The 14081-nt window shown below is 36.4% G+C and overlaps 1 protein-coding gene across 1 annotated transcript; it reads right to left on the bottom strand.

Annotated features, from left to right (window-relative positions):
* Positions 1-4396: 4396 nt before the first annotated feature.
* LOC143532466 (transcription factor MYB4-like) lies at positions 4397-5293 on the bottom strand. The gene is made up of 3 exons (XM_077027504.1): positions 5144-5293; positions 4897-5026; positions 4397-4790 (listed from the first exon to the last, which is right to left on the bottom strand). Exons 1-3 carry the CDS (start codon positions 5274-5276, stop codon positions 4397-4399), a joined length of 657 nt encoding a protein of 218 aa, XP_076883619.1. The 5' UTR covers positions 5277-5293.
* Between the last annotated feature and the right edge of the window lie 8788 nt (positions 5294-14081).

The following is a 14081-nucleotide window of genomic DNA, read 5'->3' on the forward strand; positions in this document are numbered from 1 at the left end:
CCTTGATCACGAAAGGAAAGTCATCCCATTAATTTGGATATGTGCGAGCAAGATACATATGAATATAATATAAATTTAGTATGCTTATTTTGATAGTCGATATGATGAACCTCAACCTACCCATGCAACAATCTCCTCATCTAACTTCCAACTTGCTTTGTTTACTAAACCGAGAAGGACGTTGTATGGAAAGAAGTTAGCAGGTTTTAAATGCATTGAGTTGAAGTCAAAGTTTCAAAGTCAACTAGCATAGCATAGTATCGAAGTTATTGATAAGATCATCCTTTAAGTTCAAACTTATTTACTTTGGAGTGAAGCCGCCATGAATGACTATGGATGTGGATTTAGTACATCAAATATTAAAACAATTATATTTTTGAATGACCAAGTCATGCAGCTTGTCAAGTAACCTAATGGTAAAAGGCGAACTCATGTATCCGTAAGCGTAGACAGCGATGGGTAGCCTAACCCCATCATCTCTAGTTCTGGAAAAACTTGTTGCCGAAACCTAGCTCACTGCAAGGAAAACCCGATTGAGTGTGAATTCGAACTTGAGATTTCATGGCATCCATCCCAAATTTTCACTTCCCCTCCAATGTCAGTTTATGTAATCCTTATTGATAGTATTAAATAAATGAATATTTTCGTCCATGCAACACACGAATATTGGGTGGGTTCATTGAGAAATCACAAAAAGTAAGGAACCGAAAAATCATGTGTTTTACATGTAAAACATTCATAAAAAGAATTATTTCTGCACAAAGAAAATATAACGTCCCGAAACTTTTAGGTAAGTTTTTCTTAGTTTTTAAAAGCTGAAGGACCAAAGATGTCACCAAAATAAATAGGAATCAACAACCCAAATACGTATAACGGAAACCAGCACGGAAAGTGAGAAAATCATATATTGTCATTCACCGTCCATCGCGACGGGCAACTTCAGACTCATCGCGATACGCGAAGGACAATAAAATATCTGATATTTTGGGCAGTGTCGCGCTACGCAATGACTCAACCCTTTTGATCGTCACGATATGTGATGACCACGTTAAGTAATCGGAGACACGTGGCGCGTCATCAAGCCACGTGGCTGGTCGCGACAACTCCTTACCTCTCCATCGCGATACATGATGAGTTTTAAAACTCGCCTATATAGGGGGAACTGGGGGGGGGGGGGGGTGCATACTGCATCCCAAACACATTTCTTTACACACACAATTAGCCTCAAAAGGCATGCTGATGAGCCGGACCCCAAAGTTCCGACTGTTTGTTCCCCAATATACGACATTGAGTAGAAGTGTTGCTCGATGAATCTTAAGTTGTTCACTCCAAGTACCCGTGATAAGATAGGGGTTCCGTTTAAGTTATTTGATTATATGGCTTAAAGCATAGTCAATGGTATATCCTAAACCTTGAACAATTTTAAGTATAGATAGCTTTTTATATATAAAGGTTATAGTCAAAATAACGTTTATTCATGATTAAACATGAAGTTTTACATACGAGGGTTATTGCCAAGTTAACATTTCTTCTTGAAGAAGAAACATAAATAGACTTTTCTTTGTGAAGAAGAAGCGTAGTACATAATTGGTAAATAAACATAATGACTACAGGTCTAAATATTTTATTCAAACAAATTTTTTATCAAGGTATAAAGCTAGATCATTAATCTAGATATTTATACAAAGCTATTGTTATACCATAAGTCCAAGGTAACTCACAAGCATAAATCAGTATTACACTGATCATCATAACAAAGGTGAATATCCTTAAACTTTTACAACTCTTTAAACGAGTCATATGAAAAAAAATGTTTACATGCGGTCATAAGTCCCTAAAACTTTATAAGCAAAAGTAATCTTTGGCCCTTAGGTCTGGATCATTATATATGCTGTCAGTCAGTGGGCACACAGCACCACGTTTGGTCGTTCCTCCGCCATGATGGGTCAGGTCCAAGTTATACCCGCGTGGGGAATGGTCTTGCGGTGTTTGCTGAGCGGTTTCGAGTTGAGCTTGAGTTATAATACTATTTCAGAAATTTAGAACTTGATTATTTCCTTTGCCATGACGGGCCACGTCACAAGAACTTGGTTAGAGTCAACGTCAGCATGTGTTGTTGGTGTATTTTATAAACTGTTTTATAGGTATTAAGAAATAGAGGTTAGAAAATGAAGGTATTAGCCATTAATGATTTGATGGCTCGGATATTATGAATAATATAAAAGATGTAAATTATCCTTTTATCATATAATCTTTTGTAAAACTTCATCGGGTGTTTAATTCCAAAATTTTAATACAATATTATTAAATTAAGAACATCTGTTACACATATACTCTAAAATAATTACAAAACAGTTATCAATGTTGGTCACATGTCTAGGCTTATGGAGCCAGCTATGACAGATAAAACAATTTATACATAATTTTTTAGAGCTTTTGCATATAAACATATTTAATAGTGATTTTAATTAAAGATAAAAATAAAAAAATAGTTAGAAAAAACAGTTAAAAAGTAAAAACAAAATAAATAAAGTGAGTTTTTTTTGTTAGAACGTATTCTCCATGTTTTTATATGCAAAAACTTCAAAAAATATATGAAAATTTTGATTTATTATTTTTTATTCTTTTTTACATGTAATAATAAAATGTTATGATATTTTTACATGTAAAATTGTTGGTTATGTGGTTACTCACTTTTTTGTAGTTCGTTAATAAACCCCTCTTTTTATATATACATGCATATGGACAAGTTAACGTACAAATTAAATTAACGTGCTAACTGTGAAAATCAAGTAGTGTAATTATATTTTCAAGTAGTGCAATTATGTAATTACATCGTAGTGCAATTACACTGTGTTGTAATTACACTAAACTATAATTACACTATGTTGTATATAATTACACTACTTAATTTTCATAGTTAGCACGTTAATTTAATTTGTATTTGATTCAAACATTATCTACATTTGTGCGTTATTTTCTATAAAACACTCAGTCTTCATCAGGTATATTATTAATCTATAAGGTCACATGATAAAGAGAGAAAGTTTTAAAGTAAGTTATTGTGTTGTATACAATGTTCTCTTATGGGTTTTGATAAAATACAAATAAAATTAACGTGCTAAACATGAGAATCAAGTAGAGTAATTATATATACAAGTATAAACATAATTATTATACTTGTATATATAATTACTCTACTTGATTCTCGCGTTTAGCACGTTAATTTCATTTGTACGCTAACCTTCTCCGTTCTCTTATTATCAGCTTTATACACACTTGTTTATGTTGCCAATTTCGAATGAAGTGCCTTGATGCGCAAGACACAAGTTATTAAAAGATATATGGATCCTAATACTTCCTAACAAGTGTCGGTTTAGGATGTTAGGTTTGTTTAATTATTTTAATTAAATTACCTATTATTTAAGAATTCTAGTTACATACAAACGTGTTTTGGTTTGGTCTATATATATAAACCGTGTAAACGAGTATACCAATTCGATCTTGAGTTCATATAACACAAAAGCACGTGATTTATAATTTGTGTTCTTGATTGTTCATATCTATTCCGCAGTCTAATTGTTAAACAATTAAGAACATTGATTTAACAAGTGGTTAAACTATTTATTTCTAAAGAGATTGCTTTGGATATAAAATTTTATCCAAATTTATTAAAAAAACCGAAAGAATTATTGAGATGGACTTTTGGCAGTCAAGCCAATATTCTATCTTTGTGTTTTCGACTCTTTTTTTCCCCAGTCAATTACTCAATATAATCAAGCATTGGGAGCCTGTTTCTTCTAAAAATATTAAATTGGGTTCTTAATAAATGTCCAAACTCAAATATTACCAGAGCATATTAGAGACGTTTGTTGTAAATAAGATTAGAATTTTACAGTTAACAAATTAACGTGATTGAGTGTAAGTAGTAGAACGGGTGACATCAAGAAAAGTCTCCAAAAAGCAAATACGTACGTGAGCTAGTGGTGATAGCTGATAAGCGGACACTATTTGTTAACAAACAACCATTCATGTAACAAAAAGATAAATATGTGAGCTTCGTGTAGACAAAGTATTACTAATTTGATATTGGTGTCCAAATAATAGAGTTATATAAGCTCAAGAAATACAAAGGATAGTAGTTAGTCATGACTAATGATAACACATTAAGTAAATTATTGCACCACTTCAAATAAGAGTTTAATGGATATTCACATCATCATAAAACTTATTTTAATCTCATTGTGTACATATTTTAGAATACATACCTTTTTTTTAACAACTTACTCGTACACCACTAATTATACTCTTAAATCTACATAAAATATAAATACATTAACCAGGTACACATTTACTACACTCTAATAATACACAAATAAATTAACCAGGCCGGTACTCACTTCATAAACTCCATATTGTTTTCAACATAAATATCCAACGTTGACCATACATCCTGGGAAAAAGATTCACAGATGAAATCGCCGACAAAATTAAAAGGTGACAGCAAGTTATTGCCTGATGGCATGATATCATTGTCTGCTACAAATGGCTCAGTCCAGAAATCACTAAACGTATTTTCATCATCTAGTGTTCGTTGACTCGAGCCACATGTTTCTTTGACATCATTTTCTTTAGGATTAGCTTGATGAACACAAGGATCAACGGTTCCGACATGTGCAATTCTAGAGGCACTTTGGTCATCCTGAACTCGTTTCTTCAAATGTATGTTCCAACGGTTTTTTATTTCATTATCACTTCTTCCCGGTAACTTTGTAGCTATCGTAGACCACCTGTCCATAAAAAGACCAAATTTCTATTAGAATCCCTCTTTTAATTAGTATGCTAATATATGCATATACAAATAAGTAAAAGTATTAAAAGGTTATTTGAACAGACTTGTTGCCTAGCTTGTTATGTAAATCAATAACCAGATCATCTTCTTGCTTTGAAAAATTTCCATGTTTCATGTTTGGACGGAGATAATTCATCCATCTCAACCTACAACTTTTACCACATCTAGACACACCTAAACAGAAAACATTATAGAACATTAATATTAAGCAAATTATGTTCAATTAAAAGATGTTAATTACTAGCTAGGATATTAAGTGATTATATATTGGACATGCATGCATATATATACAAGCAAACTTTGGAAGTAAACTCCAGTTCCAATGGCCATATCTCTGGATGTATGTTCTTAACTTGTTGTCTTCGTCTTCACTCCATGCACCTTTCTTTAATCCATTTTTGTCATACCATGATGCCTTCACCATCTTTTCAACAACACTCTAATTTAGATATCTTCTTCACCAACTACACTTATATATATATATATATATATATACTAATATTATCTAACTGTGATCCCTATATATATAGAGCCAAGTCAACATTGGAAATTTGACATATAACTGATCATTTATTGTTCTTTTGGGGCGTTGAGTTTTTCATTTTTTTTGGTCAAACTTCTGGCAGTTTTGGATTTTTAAAATGATTTTAAGTGATAAAAGAATTATACAAAAATATCATTGAATTAATGTCAACAAATTTAAAATTCTTAACCATCTTTAAGAATCATATGTGTTGAAACAAATTCCCGGCTTCAGGTAGATGCTTCACGAGTTTCGGGCAAAGAATGAGAGACTTTTCTGGTTGAGTCCGTTTTGTTAGATACGTGGCATTACCTCTCTAACAAATCATGAGTAGGTTGAGAGTATAGAAAACGTGTTAAGAGGGTACACGGGCTTAAAGTCCCGTGAACACTCAAGTTGGGGCTAAAATTATCACAAGTATATGTATTAAGGGGGTATTTGGTCTAGCTTTTATTTTTTGACGTATGCACATGTTTTAAAGTAGCTTATAGCTTATTTTATATATATATATATATATTAAAAATTATGTTTTCAACCTCTAACTAAATTTACTATTCATAAAAATATCAAATTTTAGTCACAAATTTCGTCAAATATACTAATATACTATTGACGAAAGTTTCAAATATCAACCACAAGATTCAACCATGTAGTCAAACTCATTTTTCCGTACTCATGGAAACGTAGTCTTCATTCTTCAACGGTTTCCAAACACTGGTGTTATGCTATTTGTTGTTTCCTTATCTGCCAAACTTGGAATTTTGTTTTAGACTTTAATCTTGTACCAACCATATATCCACACATATTAACACACTAATAGACCCCCGCACTACAATGCGCGAGTACAAAACTTGTTTTCTGCTATTTGATAAGTTTTTTTTAAAGTGTTTGAATTAGCTTATATGTCTTATATGCTACAAGTTGATAAGCTCTTTTTAAGTGTTTGTGTTAGCTTTTTTTTATTTAGCTTATGTTAGTAAAATGACCAAAAGGGGCATGATTACATATTATCACATAACTTATATTTTATATGTATCTACTTTGTTTTTATGAGTTATACCATCATTTTTGGATAAATTTATATCGAGGATGACGTAAAACTTCTACAAAAATACATTAATATTCAATAAACATTCATATTGGTTTGGTTTGGTTAGATATCCTGCAGCCATATCTCTAACTGCACTCACGTATACATCATCTATTATACGTTGTGTACTTATCGTGTCTTCATCTATTTCATCAATGTCACTAGATCCTCGACAATCAATACCATTATTTGGAGTGTAAGATTCTTGTTGCGCCTTATTAAATCCTCCGTCACATGTATCTTTTCTTCTAAATTTGTTTGGCTTTACTGAATTAGCTACTACAAAGCGTTTACAATTAAAGTGGCAAGCAAACGGGCAACAAGCTGCACCGCAACCCCCTTTTGAATAGCAAAGTCAATCCTACTAAAAATGAAGCTTTGGGGCCTAAGAGCTGAAGAGGTTCCGTGTATGAGACGCTGAACCCTACTCAAAAAATTCACAGCCTCTGGGGCTAGAAAACCAAACGTATCAAAAGAAAATGGGAGAAAGACATGTTGATTCTCTAAACAAACTTTCTCATGTTTAACCACTTTGCCCGATTCAGCCTTCTACGCAGCCTGACCCACAACAAACCCACGGTCTCTGAGCCCAACAAGAGGAGACACTCTTGTAAGATCCACACAAGCGTGTTTCCCCCCTGCCCACCCGAACACAAGAATATCAGCTGGTCGTAAAGTAGACCTCCCTTCAAGAGGATTCATGAGAAAATTGACAGGGGCCTCCTTTTTAGCAGAAATCCCTGCCCGTTTAAGAACATCACACAGAACATCCCTAACCAAATCATGTATGCATTTAAAGCCAGACAATTCTTTGCAATGCACCGCATGGTCTCCAAAAGAATCCAAACAGACTTTGCGACAAATTGGGCAAGGCTCATCAGTCGGGAACATAGGGATCATTAACCAGTACTTAAGGATAGCCCGATACTCCAAACCCGACATATGTTGGCCCAATCCTTCAATGTGGATGGCCGTTAGAAAATCCTGATCCCGAGGAGCCCGAAGGCATTCAAACACCGCCTTTTGGCGAGGGGATAGATCAAACTTGCTTCTAAACTCTGGGTGATTCCACTAAATAAGGCACTCGCCAAAACATGTTAAGCTTTAAGGGGGGCGGTGTCCTTATTAGAGAACCCGCTAAGATCAAAATCTAGAAGTGAAGTATGTAAACGATCTATCACACACCCATAATCAGAGTCTAACCCATAAATATCACAACCCCAAGGAATATGGTCTTGCAAACATCACGATTGTGCTCTCGAAGCCACAAAAGCATATATAGATACATCCTCGGCCGAACATAGACCCAATCCCCCAAAACGGGTCGGAAGTGATGCCAACCTTCATTGAAGATCCCCGAAGAATGGACCCCACAGACCACGATGTCCTCAATCGCCCTTCGAAGGCCATTGTTTAGAAACAGCTTCTCCCACATATATAAGTTGGCACGTTCTCAAACCGAACAAAAGTTTTGCAACTCCCATACATGAGCGAAGCAAAAGAAGCTCGCATTGAGGATCCCGAAGTCTTGGGAGGCATCTCATCAGTTCCACAGCGCTAGATGCCCTTTTCATAGCCAAACTGCTGATAAACCCCGCATCCCGGCTTACAGCACCACCAAGGAGTTTCACACCAAGTACCGTCCTTCTAATCCCGCAAGGGAACAACCCCTCCTACACCTTCACCCCATTGTATGTTGGCCAAAATAACTCTGTTTTCTTAACGTTTAATTCAAGACCCAAACGAGGCCCCTCGGACCTGATAATATCTAATGCTTTGGCGACCTCTATAATGTCCTCGATAATCGTACCATCATCCAAGTACCAAGCATGAAATAGAAGTTTGCATCGATCTCTGACTTGGTGAACAAGTGGGTGCAAAACTAAGGCAAAAAGGAGAGGCCCAAGAGGGTCCCCCTGTTGAACCTAGTGGTAGATTTAATGTAAGTATCACCCACATATAACATAGTCGACTGCCCATATAAAAAATCCACCCAAAGAGAAATAGAGGGACAACGACTCCGGACCTCATGTAGAAGGGTCGTCCTATCGACTAAGTTGAAAGAATTAGAGAAATCAACAGTAAGCATAGCCAATGACCCATCCGAATGAAACTGATTTAGAAACATGTTCGTGTTATTAAGCACAGCCTCTGCCCCACTAGGGACTCCACCCCAAATTGAAAGTCACCGAGGTATTTAGCCATCTCCTTCCCGACACCTCTCATAGCCACCTTAGAGACCAACCGCCTCCAAATGGCCCCGACGGCAATAGGTCTAATCCCATTGTCCAGTTTAAGCAATGGCGTAAGGGGCAGACGCAACAAACTCTGCCAACACGCTAGGACACCTTACCCCTAAGAATAAATTAACCACCACAAAAATAGCCTCGAGTAGCCTATCCGCAATCGGAGACCCCTCTCCGTACAACGCATCTAAAATGTGTTGGGCACACAATCCATCCCGCCCACACGAAGTCCCTTTAGGGAAAGATTTAATGCACCCAAGCACACTAACAACGTCCAAGGGAAGGCGCAGAAAACAAGGAAGCAGGCATAATCGGAGGGGCCATGATGGGATGCTTAGATAACAATGCGTTCAAATTATCCTTGCCGAAATGTGCAACCCCTGAAGAACATAAAACTTTGACCGCAGCAGTGAAATGCCCGTCCGCAACTTTCCGCAAACATTACTTAACATTGGCGCACAACCCGAAGTTATCATACTCGGGGACAAACACATCACCACCCGGGGCATCCCCTAAGGGTTGGTCAAAAAGGGATAGAAGAAGCTCAAAGAAACCGTCACCGTCACCCCAAGTTGATAGCGACCGTTGAATACTTCGGCATTGCAAAGACTTTATATTGCCAGACCTGCGTTGCTGACGATTAGATGGTCTGAAAACTCGTAATGTGCAACGTGGTAACAACAAAAGTTTCACCCACGCCTTAACAGACTCTGACATAGACGCCACCTTACCCAGAGCACCCACTAAGTCTAGGGAAAAAGCTATACGACAACTATGAGGAATGTTTTTAACAGTCGTAATAGGAAGAGTGAAGACACGCTCAAGGAGAGCTACATCCACCTCCACCCTTCCCACCGCGACAACTTCCCTCCAAACATGTGGCTTCACAATCCCCACTATAAACTCTTCCACATCTTCCGTGACACACTTGTACCAGACCGACCCGTCATCATGATGACACCCCCGACGGAGAGCATGTGACTCCATACACGCCCCACACATCCACATGCACGAGACCTTTGAAGCCTCACCAACTGAAATAAACAAATCCAAATTCGTTTAGATCGCCTCCCGTAAGGTCCCTTTCTTGTCATCCGATGACAAATGAAGCCGCTTAATAGGTGCGGCCAATCGAACCCCCTTGGAGCTCGGTAATCCATCTGGGCAACAGTGGAAGCCACTAAACGGACACGGCCAAACACCCTCATCAATAACCCCGGTTATACCACCCCCGCCCAACAAAACACCCCGGTGGCCACGAACCACACCAAAAAAAATAAACAAAACTCGAGTTGAATTTGAGGAAAGAACACCCGAACGTAAGAGGAAAGATGAGAGCAACCACCTGTTGCCCTCCCCTCTTCAAACACAAAAAACTATGATTATTTCATTGATGCATTTTGTCAAACATCTGGTGGGCAACCCATTTTCTTCAAAAAATTTAGTTGATGATTCCGTTATAAATGCGTCAAGTGAAAATGGATTTGGGTTGTAAGGAAAAGGAGGAAGGGATTTATTATTGTCAGTAGTAGTACCAGTAGTAGTATTAATAATAATTATGAATTGTCATAGATGCTAGCACGATCTTCACTTGCGTCTCGTAGGTGTAATTGACATGCATATGTTGTAATATCTCCCCTCTAGCCTCCCATACTTCAAAAAGTTCATCACTGTCACATTTCCCTTCAATCAACTCTTCATCTTTATCGATCATGTTCTCAAACTTAGAAGGAGTCTTAGATTATCTCCAACTACAACACAATCTCGAAATAAAGGCTCGTAATACATAGTATACATCTCTAAATTTTGCCCCCTTAGCTTGGCAAGGTCCTTGTCTCCCTGTACAAATAAATATATATAATTTGTAAGCTAAAACATATTTTATATACTACATTTTACCAAAACTGATTTTAATGAGCTATAGAAAAAAAATTTTAAAAACAAAATATTACCTTTATTTTTTCATCCCACCATTCATCCGATGCATCAATCGTCTTTCTCAAGGGATCCCACCCAATTCCAGATTCAAGTCTCATTAAACGATTGTACAACTTCCATTCTTTCTTCATACTTTCCCAATGGTTTTTAATTTGCTTGTGGTCGAAAGTTCTCCCAGTACGCTCTTTCATGTACATTTCCAAATTCTCATACCCAAATTTATTAAAGTAACCAGTTGGCTTGTTCCAAACTCTAACATCATTCAAGCATAACTCAAGAAATATCATACGAGTATCATCCGTCCATAGTGACTTAGTTTCTTTTCCTTAGTTTTCATGACAACAACGTCATTATCATGGTTCAAGTCCATGACTTAAAAATTAAAACAAAGAGAAACGAATTCAATAAGTAAAACACGAAGAGAACAAATTACCTTAGTATATGAAAACAAATCGGTGTTACTCCACTTTAAGCAAATTTTTTGAATGCTTGATAAATGGTAGATGGGTGTTTGATAAATAGAATTTTTTAAGGTAAGAGTTAACAGTTTAAGAAATGGTAAATGGATGGTAAGAGTTGATCTTTTCTCCATATGGCTTGAGAATAGCTCTCAATTAATAGCTTTGCAATTTTGACGAGAAAATGAATACGTATTTGCTTCAACCTTTTACAGTTTTCACAAGAATGGCTTCATAAAAGTTTTTATTTTAATTTGCTTCATTAATTATCACCAACTTCTACACAAGTTGGCATGTTACCGTGTATAGGCATTAAAGCCCTTATGTGTATTATTAATCCACCAACTTGCCTCTTCTCCGAAATCCATCATTTGCCTTTTATTAATTATACGTCAATAAGTTGTTAAATTGTTACAATAATAAGTTGCCTCTTATTAGTTATCCACAATTTGTCTCTTATCAATTATGTGTCTTAATAAGTTGTTAAATCTATCATTCTTTAATTTGTTACATTAATAAGTTGCTTCAATAATTATTAATCCACTACCATTTGAGGATCAATTCAATAATCTCTCTAAATTACACCAAGAAGGAACTTTGGATATTACATCATCTTTTACAAAAAAAATAATGATCCTATAGCTAATGCAATTGAGTTGGTTCAACACTTGAATACGTTATAGAAATTTCAAAAATTACTTTCATATTTGAATATTATTTACATATAAATGAACATAAAAATGGTGGGAGATGAAATAGTAATTTTAGAGAAAATTAAAATTTTTTATTTAGTAGTAATCAATGAATGTAAGATTAAAAGGAGAATATATAATGCTAAATATAGTAGTTATTAGTGTAATTAATATAAAATTATAGATTCAACAAGAATATTCCCATAATTAATGTTTCTTATATGTGTCCTAAGGGCACATGTTAGAAAATCCCTTTTAATAATTACAAAATTATTAATTCAAGGCTTCTTATTAACTTTAATAATGAATAAATAATTGATCCAAACAGTAAGTCATTCCTTGTCCTTAGTTTGTGCTTCCTTGTAGACGTGCACAAAAAAACCGATTCCGGAACCTAACTGGTGGAACCGAACCGGAACCGGTTCCAGTTCCAACCCGGTTGGTACAATACCCGGTTTGGGTATTTTTGTACCCGAAAATCATACCCGGTTCTCATATTTGTATGTTAGTATCAGTTCCAACCCGGTTCTTAATTGTAACCGGTTCGGTTCGTACCCGGAAAAACCGGTTTCGGCGGTTTTTTTTGAAGAGTCAAACAAAAGTCAAAGTAGCTGTTGGAACCGGTTCCAACGGTAATATAGCCGTTGGAACCGGTTTTTAGCCACCAATTAGCCGTTGGAACCGGTTCCAACGGTAATATAGCCGTTGGAACCGGTTTTCGAGAGACAATAGATCCGTTGGAACCGGTTCCAACGGTAATATAGCCGTTGGAACCGGTTTTTGATGCCCAAACCTATATATAACTTGTTTTCCACCACTAATTTCACCACCAAACTCAAAAACAAACTAAAATACTACTCCTTTAGCAAACCCGTTCCGTTACCCGACCATCCAACTAAATATTATTATGGCACCCATCAAAAAAACTAACAAGAAGGCTAAGAAGAGTATTTTTGTTGCCCCCGTTCCTGTTACGGAGGACCCAAGGGTTGTTACGGTAGTCAACCATAACCGCAACCAAGACATATGGAAGAATTGGGATTTGATTGTGGATGACGAAGGTTATCAAAAGGCTCGTTGCAAACTATGTGGTTCAATATTAAAGCACGATTCCAACTCTACTTTGAGAAAGCACATCGAGAAGCCATATTGCAAGGCGTTGAAAGGGATTGGCGCGACCGATCAAATTGACTTGGGTAAAGATGGTACACTATTTCGTTACAACACGACTCAAGTTCAAGATAGAATGGCAAAGTTCGTTATTCAACGAGGTTTGCCGTTTAACCACTTTGATGACCCGGAGTTGACGTCGTTGATTCGCGAAACTCTACAACCGAGATACACACATGTAAGTCGTACTACCTTAAGACGTCATTGTATCAGGTTGTGGGAGTGTGCTAAAAAAGAGTTAATCGAGTCTTTTCATTCTTTAGAAGCCATGGTTAGTTTAACTACCGATGTTTGGTCGGCACCACACGGGTTGCCCGAATCATACATATGTGTCACCGCTCATTGGGTTGATCCGGTGACATGGCAATTGATGAAACGCACCATCGCTTTTGAAAACTTCCCGTTCCCACATACCGCCGAAAAATTGTTTGAATTACTTGATGAAGTTATAACGACTTACAACTTGAGAAATAAAATATTTTCGATTTCGTTTGACAACGCTTCAAACAATACTAAGGCGGCTGAAAAATTTATCATTAAATATTCACCACCTTGTTTCGGGGATTTTTTTCATGTCCGATGTGTTGCACATATCACAACTTGGTTGTTCAAATAGGTCTTGACAATGAACACATTTGTGATGATTTAAAATACTTTAGACTTATGTTACAAGATGTCTTCAAAAGTGGTAAAAGAAGACATCTTGAATATAAGAACTATTGCAAGTCGGTTGAAAGAAAGTATTTGGGGCCGAATTGGGACGTTCCAACCCGTTGGAACTCAACTTGTCATATGTTAAAGTGTGCTTTTGCCCAACGCCAAACTTTACAAGCTTTTCATAACAATCTTGTTGAAGAACGCGAGGCCGATATGTTTCCGGAAAGTGTTTGGGTCCAAGTCGGTTATTTGTTGGAGTATCTTGACGTGTTCAAAAAGTCAACAACAAAATTATCGGGAGTCTATTACCCTACTAGTTGTTGGGTTTTGCAAGAGTTGTACTATATGTCTTGTGTTTTTAAAAGCTTTGCGGAGAATAACAAACTCTTCGAAAATATTGTTGCGGTGATGAAAGAAAAGTTCATAAAATATTTTGAAAACATACCGCCGGTCTT

Source organism: Bidens hawaiensis, unplaced genomic scaffold (assembly GCF_021521415.1).
Source record: "Bidens hawaiensis isolate Kalapana, Puna unplaced genomic scaffold, B.hawaiensis_p1.1 tig00009447_1, whole genome shotgun sequence".
Classification (NCBI taxonomy): domain Eukaryota; kingdom Viridiplantae; phylum Streptophyta; class Magnoliopsida; order Asterales; family Asteraceae; genus Bidens; species Bidens hawaiensis.

What these genes read in the sequence shown, in the direction of transcription:
- LOC143532466 (XM_077027504.1), bottom strand. Translation starts at nt 5,276, where the DNA reads ATGGTGAAGGCATCATGGTATGACAAAAATGGATTAAAGAAAGGTGCA. An exon ending in TTTACTTCCAAAGTTTGCTT is followed by an intron (nt 5,027 to 5,143) that starts GTATATATATGC and finishes TTTTCTGTTTAG; the next exon opens with GTGTGTCTAGATGTGGTAAA. An exon ending in CATAACAAGCTAGGCAACAA is followed by an intron (nt 4,791 to 4,896) that starts GTCTGTTCAAAT and finishes TTTTATGGACAG; the next exon opens with GTGGTCTACGATAGCTACAA.